Below are 17,146 nucleotides of genomic sequence, written 5' to 3'. Positions count from 1 at the left end.
AATCCAAAATGTATTACAAGTAGTAGAAATTTTGAAAGTAGAATACATAAAGTTGTGCACTCACTCAATCAGGGTCATGGAAATTCAACATTGGAACTTTGTGAATCTGTAGGGGCACCTGTTGTAAAAGGAAGTAGAGTGGTCCATCATCTAAAACAACAGCAAAATAGGCAAAATTACTTTAAAATGAAACAAAAACTATTAAAATATAAATTCCAAAGAAAACTTTATAGATCTAACAGATATCAGCTCTATGATAAAAAGTCTAAAGACACTTATAGTAAGTCATTAACAGATCCAAAGTTAAACAGGAAGTAGCTAAGTGGTGGGGGGGGGGGGGGGCACCAGCCCACTACAGTGTCTATGTCCTATAAAAAGGCTGAGTAAAGAAGAGTTTTAGGATGTCGTACAGCAGCAGAAGGATGGAATATTCACAATAAGCGATGCTGAGCCTAGAGGCAGTCAAATGATGATTTTGCGACCCGGGCCAAGTAAAGTTCAGCTGGTAGACTCCTACATGGATGCAGAGTCACCGAATCCCAATTCCAGACTTTTCAAAGTGCTCCATCAAGAAACAAGTGAAAAGCTGTCAATGTGACAGCAAACCGGGTTTTCTTTTATGTGAATTGTATCCATAATCCATGTCAACCCGTATCCAGTGAAATGGATAAGGTGAAAGGGTACCCTATATGCAATATTTTGCCAAAAAATGACTAAGTTCAAAAGCTGGTATTTTTTTCATAAATAATCAGAAATCAAAATCCTAGCAATATGCACACCTCTGATATATGTACAGTTGATCCGCAAAAGAACAACTTCCTATCTTGAAAACTGTCAGAGGAGTTATTCGTACAATGAGGGTACCCTATATGCAATTTTTTGCCAAAAATTGACTAAGTTCAAACGCTGGTATTTTTTTCATAAATAATCAGAAATCGAAATCCTAGCAATATGCACATGTCTGATATATGTACAATTGATCTGCAAAAGAACAACTTCCTATCTTGAAAACTGTAGGAGGAGTTATCCGTACAATGAGGGTACCCTTTTGGCAGCCGCCCGTCCGCACGCCCGTCATTTTCACCATTTTAATAACCGGATTTTTCCTTTGTAAAACCCGGTTAAAAACTGCTAAACTATGGAACCATGCATTTAAAGAGCACTCACAGAAATTCCTGGACTTTGACGGTTCACTGGACTGGAACCAGCATGGGGAGGAAAAGAGAGGCCTGGCATGGATCCTTTACATTCGATGTAAGATGTGCCATTACACCAGTCACCGTGAAAAGCTGTACGAGGAAGTCAGTCGATCAGGAAGGGGACGGAGAGCCGCACAGTTTAATGTTGCCATGGCTGTCGGCCACTTGGGTACCAGCCTTACAACAGAGGGCATGCGTGGTATGCTTCTTTGCGCAAACATCGAACCAGCATCAGCCACCAACATTCATCAGACCTGCAACAAAGTAGGCAAAATCATCACTGATGTGAGCAAAAACAGCATGAAGAAAATAAGACAGGACATTCAAGAGCTTAACGAGAAATGTGGACTTGCCAATACACCTATAAGAGCGGTAGAAGATGCCCGGTATAACAATGCCACCTTCAGTGCGATAGGGAAAACACCATTCCAAGCTGCCACACAAGTTACATACACATTAAGTGAAAATGTTACCAAGAAGAACAATGTTGTGGCAGTGTTTTGTGGCAATAAACTGTGCAAGAAAGGCACCCATCTTAGAGCCAAGGGAAAGGAATTTACCTGCCCCGGACATGAAGGCTGCACTGCAACCATTCCTCCAGAGACCACCATTAAAGACAAAAAGAGATGGGCTGCGGAATGAATCAGTGAGCTGCAAAGTGATGACTGTCCACTCATCATTTCCCATTTCACCAGTGATGGAGATAGTGCTGCTGCTTCCGGTGCATCTGAAAAGCAAGGGCATATGATTGAAAACCTCAAAGACCTGCGCCACTTCTTTGAATCTCATAGAAAACAGACTGCTAAGGCTCCATTCAGCAGTCACATGTTTCCTGGAAGAACAAAGGCTATGAGAGAATCCATGCAGAGGAGATTTGCCCTGGACCTGAAGCTTAGATGCAGGACCGAGTACGAAAACTGCTACAAACACTACTCCAGTGACTTACCTTTGATGAAACGGGCCATATAAACTGCTGTCCGTTCCATCATCAGCTGCTACCAAGGACAGTGCGGAAAGTCCTGCCAACTTCATTCCTTCTCCTGTCGCGGACTGAAAAACAACAAGTGGAACTCTTCAGTGTTGCCTCGTGACTTTGAATTAAGCATGACAGGAGACATGTGCTTGTTAAAAGACTGTGTAAATCTGACTTTGGGACTTAATAATCTTGATAGAATTAAATATCACACTTGTACACAAACATCTGAATCTGTTAATAGGGCATATTTAAAATCAAATCCAAAATGTATTACAAGTAGTAGAAATTTTGAAAGTAGAATACATAAAGTTGTGCACTCACTCAATCAGGGTCATGGAAATTCAACATTGGAACTTTGTGAATCTATAGGGGCACCTGTTGTAAAAGGAAGTAGAGTGGTCCATCATCTAAAACAACAGCAAAATAGGCAAAATTACTTTAAAATGAAACAAAAACTATTAAAATATAAATTCCAAAGAAAACTTTATAGATCTAACAGATATCAGCTCTATGATAAAAAGTCTAAAGACACTTATAGTAAGTCATTAACAGATCCAAAGTTAAACAGGAAGTAGCTAAGTGGTGGAGGGGGGGGGGGCCACCAGCCCACTACAGTGTCTATGTCCTATAAAAAGGCTGAGTAAAGAAGAGTTTTAGGATGTCGTACAGCAGCAGAAGGGTGGAATATTCACAATAAGCGATGCTGAGCATAGAGGCAGTCAAATGAAGATTTTGCGACCCGGGCCAAGTGAAGTGCAGCTGGTAGACTCCTACATGGATGCAGAGTCACCGAACCCCAATTCCAGACTTTTCAAAGTGCTCCATCAAGAAAAAACTGCTAAACTATGGAACCATGCATTTAAAGAGCACTCACAGAAATTCCGGGACTTTGACAGTTCACTGGACTGGAACCAGCATGGGGAGGAAAAGAGAGGCCTGGCATGGATCCTTTACATTTGATGTAAGAAGTGCCATTACACCAGTCACCGTGAAAAGCTGTACGAGGAAGTCAGTCGATCAGGAAGGGGACGGAGAGCCGCACAGTTTAATGTTGCCATGGCTGTCAGCCACTTGGGTACCAGCCTTACAACAGAGGGCATGCGTGGTATGCTTCTTTGCGCAAACATCGAACCAGCATCAGCCACCGACATTCATCAGACCTGCAACAAAGTAGGCAAAATCATCACTGATGTGAGCAAAAACAGCATGAAGAAAATAAGGCAGGACATTCAAGAGCTTAACGAGAAATGTGGACTTGCCAATACACCTATAAGAGCGGAAGGAGATGCCCGGTATAACAATGCCACCTTCAGTGCGATAGGGAAAACACCATTCCAAGCCGCCACACAAGTTACATACACATTAAGTGAAAATGTTACCAAGAAGAACAATGTTGTGGCAGTGTTTTGTGGCAATAAACTGTGCAAGAAAGGCACCCATCTTAGAGCCAAGGGAAAGGAATTTACTTGCCCCGGACATGAAGGCTGCACTGCAACCATTCCTCCAGAGACCACCATTAAAGACAAAAAGAGATGGGCTGCGGAATGAATCAGTGAGCTGCAAAGTGATGACTGTCCACTCATCATTTCCCATTTCACCAGTGATGGAGATAGTGCTGCTGCTTCCGGTGCATCTGAAAAACAAGGGCATATGATTGAAAACCTCAAAGACCTGCACCACTTCTTTGAATCTCATAGAAAACAGACTGCTAAGGCTCCATTCAGCAGTCACATGTTTCCTGGAAGAACAAAGGCTATGAGAGAATCCATGCAGAGGAGATTTGCCCTGGACCTGAAGCTTAGATGCAGGACCGAGTACGAAAACTGCTACAAACACTACTCCAGTGACTTACCTTTGATGAAACGGGCCATGTAAACTGCTGTCCGTTCCATCATCAGCTGCTACCAAGGACAGTGCGGAAAGTCCTGCCAACTTCATTCCTTCTCCTGTCGTGGACTGAAAAACAACAAGTGGAACTCTTCAGTGTTGCCTCGTGACTTTGAATTAAGCATGACAGAAGACATGTGCTTGTTAAAAGACTGTGTAAATCTGACTTTGGGACTTAATAATCTTGATAGAATTAGATATCACACTTGTACACAAAAATCTGAATCTGTTAATAGGGCATATTTAAAATCAAATCCAAAATGTATTACAAGTAGTAGAAATTTTGAAAGTAGAATACATAAAGTTGTGCACTCACTCAATAAGGGTCATGGAAATTCAACATTGGAACTTTGTGAATCTATAGGGGCACCTGTTGTAAAAGGAAGTAGAGTGGTCCATCATCTAAAACAACAGCAAAATAGGCAAAATTACTTTAAAATGAAACAAAAACTATTAACTATGGAAGAACAAAAGCTACGAGAGAATCCATGCAGAGGAGATTTACCCTGGACCTGAAGCTTAGATGCAGGACCGAGTACGAAAACTGCTACAAACACTACTCCAGTGACTTGCTGTATTTTCCCGACGACCTGTCGATGCGGATGACTCGTCAAATTCCTCATTTTGGGCCAAAATTTTAACAAACTCCTATGATACGTCGATTTAGATCATACGTCGATCTTATCACTTCAAAATGGCGCATAAAACTGCAGTTACAATATCAGTGTATGATGCCACGATGTCCCCGATATTGCTACCAATTATTGTCAATGATTAACAGTTAAACAATTACGCTTTATACTTATGCATCATATTTTCAAATACCAGCAACATCTACAAAGTCGCTTGCATTTTAAACAATTCCCGATATCGCATGTTATGTTAAACTAAACTTATTTTGTCAGAAATATTTTATTCCCGAGCATTAAAATAATTATCCACTCTGACTATCGCCAGTGTATTCGCCATTTCATAACTAACCACCTGTTGACTCAGCGCGTGGTCAATGTTTGTTTAACAATTTCCGGTGTCATGGGCATGCCCCTGTCTCGTGTCGGACTTCAAAGGGGGATCTCAAGTGCAGAAAGCTTAGCAATTACTATATGATTGGATGAAACTTGTTTACTTTGTATAGAGTAATGCAGTTACACGCTATTGTTTTACATAGTCACTGTTAGAAATAGATCGATCATTTGTACGACTTGATAATGACGATAAACGACATACATACGTTTCCAAAAAAAATTTACCTAACAATAATCAAAGAATTGGACAATAATTAATCAATGAACTATAACCACTCTTATAACGGTACTCTTTATATACACAAGGAGTGAAATTGCCATATAGATCTCAGCCTTAGGGCAAGATTATTAACACAACCGGTGTCAGAGTATTGTATAAACAGTAGTATTGATAATTGCCGATTACGTATTTTAAGATTGAATTTGACCATAAAATATTTCTGATTTATACTTTCCACTAACAACTCTTTACTAATAAAATAATTAAATTTAAAAAACATCCCCCGGACCTACTGCAATATTTTCTTCCATTCAAATTTGGTTTCAATTTTACTGCGCAATGTTATCTTATACTACTAGTGACACATAGAACCATGAAACAATGTGTTTATAAAAACGGAACGGTAAAACTTTAAATTGATTAAAGACAATGTAACATTTTTTAATAACTGTTGTTATTATTATGTATTCAAGTGTTAACAGATGAGTGAAATGATAATTATTAAAGATGAACAGTGAATTCAACAACGTAATTTTCAATCACACAGCCAACTCAAGATTATTAAAACCAAGATTTTAAATGCTATTTTTAACAATTTTCTGACCTCGAGCCTACGACAAGTCAAACAAGACGATAAGTCGGGTGATCTGCTTCAGAGAAAAAAAATACCGACTAATCGTCGGAAAAATATGGTACCTTTGATGAAACGGGCCATGTAAACTGCTGTCCGTTCCATCATCAGCTGCTACCAAGGACAACTTCATTCCTTCTCCTGTCGCGGACTGAAAAACAACAAGTGGAACTCTTCAGTGTTGCCTCGTGACTTTGAATTAAGCATGACAGAAGACATGTGCTTGTTAAAAGACTGTATAAATCTGACTTTGGGACTTAATAATCTTGATAGAATTAAATACAGAGGGTTCCGCTTAATCTGATTGTCCGTTTGTCAGGCAAAAATTATCATATTAACCGAATATCACATAAACCAGTTTTAGCATTTCATAAAGGAAATCATAAAATATAAACAACCTATTCACATATGTATATGCATTATTTTCAACCACACTTCTATTTTAACGATTTAATGTAATAAATATTATAATAAAATAATTACAAAGTATTTTTATTGGATTTTTAATCGCTATTTACTGGTTTTACAGATTAAATCATTATTTACTTGCATGTGATTGCTCTTATACATAATCATACGTTGTATTGGACGCCATCTTAAACCGGAAGTGCGGTTATAGATAGAATGATCCTCAGTCATGTATAATCTAAATCTTTCCGGAAAGAAAAACAATTTTATTTTTTATGAATTTATTATTCAGCACTAAAACTACAAACATTTTCTATGGGCACTACAAAATAAAATCATTACATGATTGTCAGTCACATATCAGTACACGAGCGATTTTTACGGAATCCAGTCGATGATTTCTGTGATTCTGGACTGCCTTTTCTTCTTTAGGGCGATCATTTCAAATTGCTCTAGAAGTCCATAGTAGTCACTGAAGTTGTCACAGCCGTTTTCCTCCATGAATCTTCGCACGTACTCCATGCACTTGTTGACGCCATTTACATTTGTGGGAAGTTCATCTTCAATGTCCCCAGTCTTTGTCTCGTCTGCCTCGTCCTCACTTCTCTCTTCTTGGTCCCTGGACTCGTCTTCCATGAATTATGCACACTTATAGAAACGGCATAATTACGCACAAGCTAAAGTATCGTTTATATGACATGTTGTAACTAGTGTTCAAAGCTCATTGTACCTTAGTTTATAAACTTAAATTGTTACAATTTAAGCGACATCAGTTCAAAGCCTAATTCCATAAGTGCGCGTACACATACACACGAACTAATTGCCATAATTGCTCATCAAATGGTTTGTATGCGTGAAAACATGTATATAATCAGAAACAAGCAACACTCTTTACTCTCAATTTCTTTCAATCAAAATTGCCCCCAGGCAAGTGTCGTCTGGAATGTGATCGTCCTGAACTATCGATGTCGGTATCTTTCATCTATCGACCAGCTGACCATCTGTGTGCGTTGAGCTGTGACTAATCCCCTGAAGCACCGTTATTTGCAAGTTTTAGGCACGTGCCAAGCTGTTTACACAGTAAGAGGTATATACAAGGTGTGGACATGGTGGAAGAGGTGTGAAAACGTTATTTGATTTTTTGATCGGCCGACAGAAATCGTATCAGATTAACCGAAAATGACATTTTTTCCCAATCAGATTATCAGTAGAAATTACAAAGGCTTATATAGCAAATGGATTGGTGTTTTGATTTTATATCACATTAACCGAATAATCACTTTAACCGCGATCAGATTAAGTGGAACCCTCTGTATCACACTTGTACACAAACATCTGAATCTGTTAATAGGGCATATTTTAAATCAAATCCAAAATGTATTACAAGTAGTAGAAATTTTGAAAGTAGAATACATAAAGTTGTGCACTCACTCAATCAGGGTCATGGAAATTCAACATTGGAACTTTGTGAATCTGTAGGGGCACGTGTTGTAAAAGGAAGTAGAGTGGTCCATCATCTAAAACAACAGCAAAATAGGCAAAATTACTTTAAAATGAAACAAAAACTATTAAAATATAAATTCCAAAGAAAATTTTATAGAACTAAAAGATATCAGCTCTATGATAAAAAGTCTAAAGACACTTATAGTAAGTCACTAACAGATCCAAAGTTAAATAGGAAATAGCTAAGTGGGGGGGGGGGGGGGGGGTTGGGGGGGGGGGGTTGGGGGGGGGGGGGGGGGGGGGGGGTTGGGGGGTTATCATAGGTGGGTGGGTGGGGGGGGGGTGTAGTTAGCATGTTTGAAATGTTTGTTATATTATACCTATCATATGAATTTTGTATTACATTTAATGATTGCTCTGTTTAAATAATGTGCACTGAATGTATGGTAATGTGTGAATGATGAGAGTGTGTAAAATGTGAAATGTCCTTTTATGGGGTTCTCAGTTCATGTAAATATGTTATATTTTTCATTGTTTATCTGATTAAAATGATTGCAAACAATTATCTTGATTTTCTTACCTGTCTGATGTACACAACAACGAGGACTGAGACGATTGATTGAAATACGGGTATACAGGTGTCAAATTTCACCGTTGGTGACAAGACAGCATCCCGCATTGTTTATCCGCCATTGTTGATCTTTAACAAGGGAGACAACTCCTGAAATTCGAAAAAATGCAATTTAAATAAAAGTTCATGTTTCTCTTTAGGTCTCACACAAGGAATTAATTTCACTATATGTTACTATATAGCTTTAATTCAGTTACGATAATTAATTAACTATACTCTCAGCATATAATTCATGAACGAGAAATTTAAGTTAAATGCTTCAAGAAAAATTTTAGATCAGAAAAATAACGCCTTATGCGGTTTCTAAGAGAGATAATTGAGAGTAAACATACCTACCCCTAAGTACACGTGGGTTCCACATGTTGACAAACAGGCTCAGCACCATCCAGGAAGTTGCATCATGCGCATCTAAAAAAATAATTCCATTGAAATTAGAATTTAGAAGAAAGAAAAGAAATTGTCTCCATATACATGGAACTACAATTGACTAAGATCAGTTTGATTGGCTATTTCCTTGCGTAAGACCTTTAGTACGATTATAAATAAGGTTTATCATGAACATTGTTTATCCTTTCCAATGGTGTATCACTCCTAATGTATCATGCACGTATACTGTTCGATCGTGCATTAATCCTTTCTGATCATGCGTGAATCCTATTCTATTGCTTATCTTGTAAAAAATAACTTTGTGGGTATTGAACAGCTAGATTATTGTCAGCCCTGTTAAAATTTAACCAGCCTGGAGAAAACAGTTGACATATGTTTATTTTCTTCATTCAGAATCAGGTATTATTTTTCATATAAAACATTAAAAAATCAGTTTTCCATTTTCATTATGTCATAAACTTTTTTTTTCTTTTATTGTTTTGTTATCTTCTACCTTTCTTGTCAGGGCTAGTTGACATAATAATTAGTCTGTAACATCATGTCTAAGAACTCTCACATGTCACTTGAAGTTACACTCTACTTGAATTAAATGCTTGTTTTGATAGATGTTAATGACCATTAAAGGAAAGCATAAGTGTGACTAAGATTTAATCAATTAAAAAGTCTTAAATCGCCGATCCCCACATTATATACGCTTTCCAAAAATAAAAAAAAATACCACGTCCAGTCCAGTGCTCATATAAACAAATTTGTTTGTCCGTGCCAAAAAAAAACACTACTCCACTATACCTAAATTTCATAGATTTCAAGATAGCCTTTGACAGTATTCACAGAAACACACTTTGAAAATAGTAAGAGCTTATGAAGTGCCAGAGAAATTTGTATCCTTCATCAAGTACATACACATTTTGTATGTACAGTCATTCTAACTAACAAGGAGACTGGTTCTCAGTCAAGTCAGGAGTCAGATATAGATGGATTATCTCTGCCATTTTGTTTCTGATTGCCATCAACTGGGTATTGTAGAAAACAAGAGATGAGGCATTCCTTGGTTCATAATGTCAATTTTAGAGGACCTCGATTTTGCCGATGAAATTGCACTACTGTCATCTCAACAAGACCATATGCAAGAGAAATCATAAATATTTAGCCATTAATATGCCATTCAAATTGGCCTTGAACTGAATACCAAGAAAACTAAAGAAAAGGGTTCTGAATCAATACTTTGAATCTGAAAAAAACATACATAATCACAAATTACAGATAATTTATTGTATCATATACAATATATGATATTATATATAATGCAATATTTTATAATTAATATGATACAATAATAACAATTATATCATGTATTGCAATATCATATGAAATAATATCATGTACAGTAATAAAATAATAAATAATACAATATCATACAATATTGTATCATAATATACAATACTATACATAACAATATCATGATACAATATCATATCATCAAAAAATTGATACAATATCATATCGTATCATATAACTTTTCACAATATAACATTTCATATTATATTGTATCATATTAAACAATTAGTGTATCATATCATAAATAACCATATCATAGGAATCATGTTATATCATTTAACCAAACACATCTAGCAAGTTAGTTTGAGTAAGGTTGGAGATTTTTTTTAGCATCCTTGATAATTGAGATCAGGCGCTGCATCTGAAGCAACCTCTGCAATTCAATAACCGTAATGTCTCGTGTATAACACGCACTCGTCGTGTATAATACGCACCCTCAAAGTTGACCAAAAATTGGTAAAAAAAAACAGCAGGTCCTATGTATAACACGCACCCAAAAAATGACAAAAATCAGCGACCGCCATTCCCTCCAAAATTATTGATGTTAAATGATAATATTAAAATCCAAGCGTAATTTCTGTTATTTTGTGATCGGAACATAGCAAATACAATGAAAATCGACGGCCGCCATTTTCTCAAGAACTATCGATGTTTAATGATAATTTTATAACCCAAGAGCAATTTTTGTAATTTTCCCACAGAACTATCGATGTTTAATAATAATTTTATAACACAAGCGCAATTTTTGCCCTAGCGATATAAGTGTCTGTGTCTCATCTTAAAAAACACAAGCCGTATTTATCGTAATGAAACCCAAGCGCAATCACTGCAATTTCGTGATCGGAACTTAGCCCAAGCGATATTAGTGTCAGTGTCTCATCTAAAAAAAACACAAGCCGCTTTTTATCATAATTAAATGGGCGGAGTTACAAAATATGTATTGTTTTTCGTTCTTACAATTTTACATAAATATGGGGGTATGATTTACATTGGTATCAAACATCATCTGAGAATTCAATGATGGGTAAAGAAAGAGTTTCCTACACGACGGAGGAGAAGTTGAAGATCATCAAGTATGCTGAGACGAAAGGCAACCGAGCTGCGGGTAGATAATTCAATGTCAACGAGGCGAACATCAGACAGTGGCGGCTGAAGAAAGACCGGCTTCAACAGCTCCCAAAGAAGATGGCAGAGAATGGCAGAGAGACCTTCCACCCACAGATGGAAGAACAGCTCAACGCCTGGATCCAGGACATGCGGCAGCAGGGGGTTGGCGTATCCATGGGAGAAGTAAAGATCAAGGCAAAGATCATCGCCAAACAGATGAAGATTGCGAACTTCTAGGCCTCCCAGGGATGGTGCTACAGATTTTTCCAGCGACACAAATTGTCAATGAGAAGAAGAACGCACATAGCCCAGCGCCTGCCTGAAGACTACGAGGAAAAAGTCACAGATTTCCAGCGGTTCATTATACAGCAAAGAAAAAGGAACGACTACGCCCCTGATCAGATCGGGAATGCTGATCAAACGCCACTAACCTTCGACATTCCCTACACCACTACAGTCGCCACCAAAGGAGACTGAGAACTATCAACATTAAGACAACGGGAAATGAAAAGAACAGATTCACAGTCATGCTAGCGTGTACAGCCGATGGAGGGAAGCTGCCGCCATACGTCATCTTCAAGAGGAAAACTCTGCCTAAAGAGAAATTTCCTGAAGGAGTGATAGTTAAAGTACACGAAAAAGGATGGATGAATGAAGACCTGACGCACGACTGGATCAAGACTGTATGGGGGAAGAGGACAAGACCCAGCGAGCCAAGCCTACTTGTACTGGACGCCTTCAGATGTCACAAGACAGAGAAGACAAAGAAATTACTAAAGAAGAAGACGACACCAGCGATCATCCCCGGAGGAATGACCAGCATACTGCAACCACTAGATGTGAGCATCAACAACCCATGAAGAACAGTCTACGGAGAAAATGGAACGAGTGGATGCTGAATGGGGACCATAGCTACACCAAAGGGGGACTACGCAGGAAGCCAGATCTCCCTACCATATGCCAGTGGATTCTAGACGCATGGTTGGAGCTTCCTAAGATGATCATAGTTAAAGCCTTCAAGAAGTGTGGGATCTCCAACGCCCTGGACGGGATTGAGGACGACCTGCTTTGGGATGACAAGAGCGACAATGAGAAAGAAGAAGACGAGGATGAAGACGACGATCCTATTTAGCAGACAGCGATTTCCCATGGACAGAGGAAGAATACGAACATCTATTTGACAGCGACAGCGACTGTGAGAAAGAAGAATTCTACGGATTCACAGAAAAAGACGTGGCGATGGGTCGACAATGAAATAAACGAAATAATTGTTGATAGCGTATTAACATGTACATGTATGTACATGTACATCAAAGCTAGTGCTGAGTGTTTACGAGTTACATAATGTTTGAGTGTGTCGTGTATTATAAGTATACAATGAAGATATTCCTTGTCTTACCTGTTCTTATTGTGCTATTGTTATTGCTAAATAAACAATGATCAAGTATAACGGTGTTCTATGTGAAGCGGAGCGTATAATGGGTCCCTATCAGTGACACTGTCTATTTAATTACCGGTAAACGTTTTAAGTTGAATTCATTATTCAATAAATAAACTTAAAAGAAATCGAACATAAAATGGGAAACACAATTTTATTTTAAAACTTCTTTTACCTTACTTACCAAAGTTCATGTAATATCACTATACTACAATATATCGTCGGGCATGAGACACAAAATATGCTACCGGAAATTGTTGCGTAACTATTGATCACGCTTTGTCAAAATGGTGATCTTGAACATAACACAGGAACACAATAAACAACAACGTTTGCTAAATTTATTTTTTAATGTACGTTTTTTTAAAGGATTTGTAAATATTCGTTCATAACATGTTTTAATCGACCCGATCGTTAATAAGATGTTTTAATTGACCCGATCATTAATAAGATGTTTTAATCGACCCGATCGTTTTGTTAACGGTAGATCACAGTACATGACATGATATGGGTTGTCTTAGTGTAGCTGGGGATAGCTGAATATGTCCTGAAAAAAACGGGGTAGAAATTAGGTCCTATGTATAACACGCACCCCCCACTTTTGAGTAAATTTGGGGTGAAAAAAAGTGCGTGTTATACACGAGACATTACGGTAGATTATAGTGAAATCAACTATTCAAGCTATTATTTATAAAATGTGACCTGTTCCAAAAAACTAAACCTCATCCAGCATCCATAACTTATGGCTCAGATTCAGCATTCAAGCCTGTCAGGTGCATCAGTATCATAAGACGCATCACCCATGCGTTTAGTGAAGTTAGGACCTGTAATAACTAAGATTTATCTTTTAGCATCCTTGATAATGGAGATCAAGCTCTGCGTCTGAAGCTTCCTCTGCGATTCATTCATATTACAGTTTAATCAACTATGCAAGTTTGAAATAGTACTATTATCTATGTAACATGTGACCTGTTAAAAAAAACTTAACCTCATCCAGCATCCGAAACCTATTCTGCCTCAGACTCAGCATTCAAGCCTGTCAAGATGCATCAGTATCATAAAACGCACCATCCATGGAAGTCTGGTGAAGTTAGGACACGTAATAACTAAGATATCATCATCAGAGGGCACCTGTTTCAAAAACTTTAACCAGTTCTTACCGTAAAGTATCGTGTATAATACGCACTCGTGTATAATACGCACCCCCAAAGTTGACCAAAAAATGGCGGAAAAACAGCAGATCCTATGTATAACACGCACCAAAAAAATGGCGAAATCAACGGCCGCCATTTACCCCAAAACTATCGATGTTTCATGATAATAATAAAATCCATACGCAATTTCTGTAATTTTGTGATCGGAACACAGCTCAGACGATGAAAATCGATGGCCGCCATTTTTCCAAATAACTATCGATGTTTAATGATAATTTTATAACCCAAGTGCAATTACTGTAATTTCGTGGTCGGAACATGGCCCAAGCAATATTAGAGTCAAAGTTCTTACAATTTTACTATTGAAAACGGTATGATTTACAAAAGTGGTAACAAAAGGGGGCCTATCATCTGACACTTCGTACAGTAAAAGTTTCTTACAGTTACACAACAGCGGAGAAGTTGAAGATCAATCATCATATGTAGAGAAGAACGGCATCCGAGCTCTGTGCTTAAAAGTAATAATGTTTGCAGATATAAACCAAAACAACAACAAGAGAAATGATTTAAGTGATTAATTATAGTTAAACTGTTTGATTGTTGTTAAATAAACATTGTGAAGAAACGTATGTATGTCGTATATCGTCATTATCAAGTCATACAAATGATCGATGTATTTTTAGCAGTGTCTATGTAAAACAATAATGTTTAACTGCATAACTGGAAATAAAGTGATCAAATTAAATAAAATCATAATTATTGCTAATCTTCATGGACTTGAAAACACCATGTGAAGTCCGACACGAGACAGGTGCATGCTTCTGACACCGGAAATCGTTAAACAAACATTGACCACGCGCCGAGTCAACAGGTGGCTGCTTACGTAATGGCTAATACACTGGCGATTTTAAAACTTGTTTGATGCAAGGAATAGTTTTGAGAAAGGATAAATATTTCAATACATGGAAATAAAACTAAGAATAAGGTATTTCTGACGCAGTAAATATAGTATACACTCATACAACTTGCATACCACGCTTTATCGGCAGTATACACTCATACAACTTGCATAACACGCTATATCGGCAGTCACTACTTCCGTGGTATCAACAATCACGGCTTGAAAAAATGGGGTAAAATTTTGGTCCTATGTACAACACGCACCCCCCACTTTTGCAATTTTGGCTGAAAAAAAGTGCGTGTTATACACGCGACTTTACGGTAAAACCTTAACCTCCTCCAGCATCCAAAACCTATGGCTCAGATTCAGTATTCAAGCCGTTCAGGTGCATCAGTATAATAAGACGCACCATCCACACAAGTTTGATAAAGTTTGGACCCAGGAGTACCTAAGATATAATCATTAGAGGGCACCTGCTCAAAAAATATTAACCAGCTCCAAAAACCTTAACCTCCTCCAGCATCCAAAACCTTTTGCCTCAGACTCAGCATTCAAGCCTGTCAGGTGCATCAGTATCATAAGACGCACCATCCATGCAAGTTTGGTGAAGTAAGGACCAAGAGTAACTAAGATATTATCATCAGAGGGCACCTGCAACAAAAACTTTAACCAGCTCTTAAAACCACCTTTAGCATCCAAAACCTATAGCTCAGATTCAGCATTCAAGTCTGTCTGGTGCATCAGTACAGACCCTGAAACGTACTACTACACCCAAAAAGCGTGCGACTTTCGTGCGAGAAACGTTTCGTGTAAACTGTTAAGTGTTTCGTGTAAACCGTTTAGCGTTTCGTGTGAATTGTGAAGCGTTTCGTGTAAACCGTTTAGCGTTTCGGGCAAAGCGTGCAGCGTTTCGGGCAAAGCGTGTAAATCGTTTCGGGCAAAGCGTGCGAGAACCGTGTGAAACATTCCTCAGATTTCATTCTGAACTCTCTGACAATTTAATTGTTTCAAAATAGCGCTCGTGTTAAACATTACTTTAAACTGATTGGCAAAACTCCTTTGAGATATTCTCGTGAAAAAAATCTATAAGAAATGATATACTTATCTTTTTACAAAATTGAATTAATTTTTAACAAACAAAAGAAAAGTACGCGTATTGAAAGAAGACTAGTTACTGAGACTATTTGGCTGTGTACAACCAGTTCACATAACCTCTGACATCAGGTAAGACCTGCACCTGGCTGAACCTGTCAATCAAACTCTGTGTATTCGTTTTCATTGGATGGTCACGCGTCTCTTTTTTGTCAATAGCCAATAGAAATTTAATGACTTCAAGGTAGTCGGAATCAGTATTTGATGATGCAAACAATTTCAATGATAGATTATTCATCATTAATTTGAACACAATTAAAATTAAACATAGAAAGAAAATATTCTGTTCATTTCTATGAAATGCGGGAAGTAAATTCTTCTGAATCCCGATTAAAAATATTTCTACAAGTTATTATTTTAATTATTTAAACAAAATTGTGCCATATTGTATACTCTGATTAAAAAACACACAATGTTTACATTTTAGTAACTTAGGTATAATTGATACTCTCCCCTGAGAGATTCACAACAGTTACACATTAGTATTCTTGGCTATTGACATTGTCTACCAAGAGGTTTATATGGGTCAGACTCCCGAGATGATCACAACAAGTTCACATTAGTACCCTCCACTGTTGAGAAAGTCCCCTGACAATATCACAATAGTTACACATTTGTAAAGTAAGCAAATGATAAAGTCCTCTGTGATAATTGGAACAGTTACTCATTAGTACTAACCTTTACACCTTAGTGCCCTGAATACTGATAGTGTCTTCTGAGAGGATTATAACAATTACACATTAGGACATTGCATGGGCTATAGATAAAGTCCACTAAGAGGATCATAATAGTTACTACACATTAGTAATAGTTACACATTAGTACCCTAGGCTATAGGATTTATCCTTTGAGAGGATTACAACATTTATACATTAATACCCTATAGGCTATTGCCCTGCCCCTTAAGTTTCTTTGGGGCTACATGCATCATTCCACATTTTTAAATATTGGACATCTAGATTTGAAGGAGTTAAAATTTAAAAGTTAACACACAATGTAAAATCTGAGCGCATAATGACAGACGAAAACCAATTGCAATAGGTCACCGGAGTCATTTTGGGTGACCTAATAAAGCTACTTTTGGAGATTCATGCAGGCTCTAGAAAGAATCATCGCAGAAAATATTTAGATAACTTTCTAATGCAGGTTATGTATTTTTTCTGCAATGCAAACTAACTTCATTCCAGCATGAATCACCAAAAATAGCATTTCTTTTTTTTAAATGAAATCTATATTTTCTACTCAAAAT

General features: G+C 37.6%; 2 protein-coding genes across 2 annotated transcripts; both read right to left on the bottom strand.

Moving 5' to 3' along the window:
* Positions 1-1,655: 1,655 nt before the first annotated feature.
* LOC128168611 (uncharacterized) lies at positions 1,656-3,182 on the bottom strand. The gene is made up of 3 exons (XM_052834775.1): positions 3,050-3,182; positions 2,146-2,249; positions 1,656-1,926 (listed from the first exon to the last, which is right to left on the bottom strand). Exons 1-3 carry the CDS (start codon positions 3,116-3,118, stop codon positions 1,656-1,658), a joined length of 444 nt encoding a protein of 147 aa, XP_052690735.1. The 5' UTR covers positions 3,119-3,182.
* A 219-nt stretch (positions 3,183-3,401) lies between these two features.
* Positions 3,402-4,113, bottom strand: LOC128168613 (uncharacterized). The gene is made up of 3 exons (XM_052834776.1): positions 4,028-4,113; positions 3,647-3,808; positions 3,402-3,519 (listed from the first exon to the last, which is right to left on the bottom strand). The coding sequence occupies exons 1-3, from the start codon at positions 4,111-4,113 to the stop codon at positions 3,405-3,407; spliced, it is 363 nt and encodes a 120-aa protein (XP_052690736.1). The 3' UTR covers positions 3,402-3,404.
* Between the last annotated feature and the right edge of the window lie 13,033 nt (positions 4,114-17,146).

The sequence above is a fragment of the Crassostrea angulata genome, unplaced genomic scaffold (assembly GCF_025612915.1).
Source record: "Crassostrea angulata isolate pt1a10 unplaced genomic scaffold, ASM2561291v2 HiC_scaffold_19, whole genome shotgun sequence".
NCBI classification, from domain to species: domain Eukaryota; kingdom Metazoa; phylum Mollusca; class Bivalvia; order Ostreida; family Ostreidae; genus Magallana; species Magallana angulata.
The sequence above is the reverse complement of the archived record's forward strand: the minus strand, read 5'-3'. Positions and strand labels throughout refer to the sequence as shown.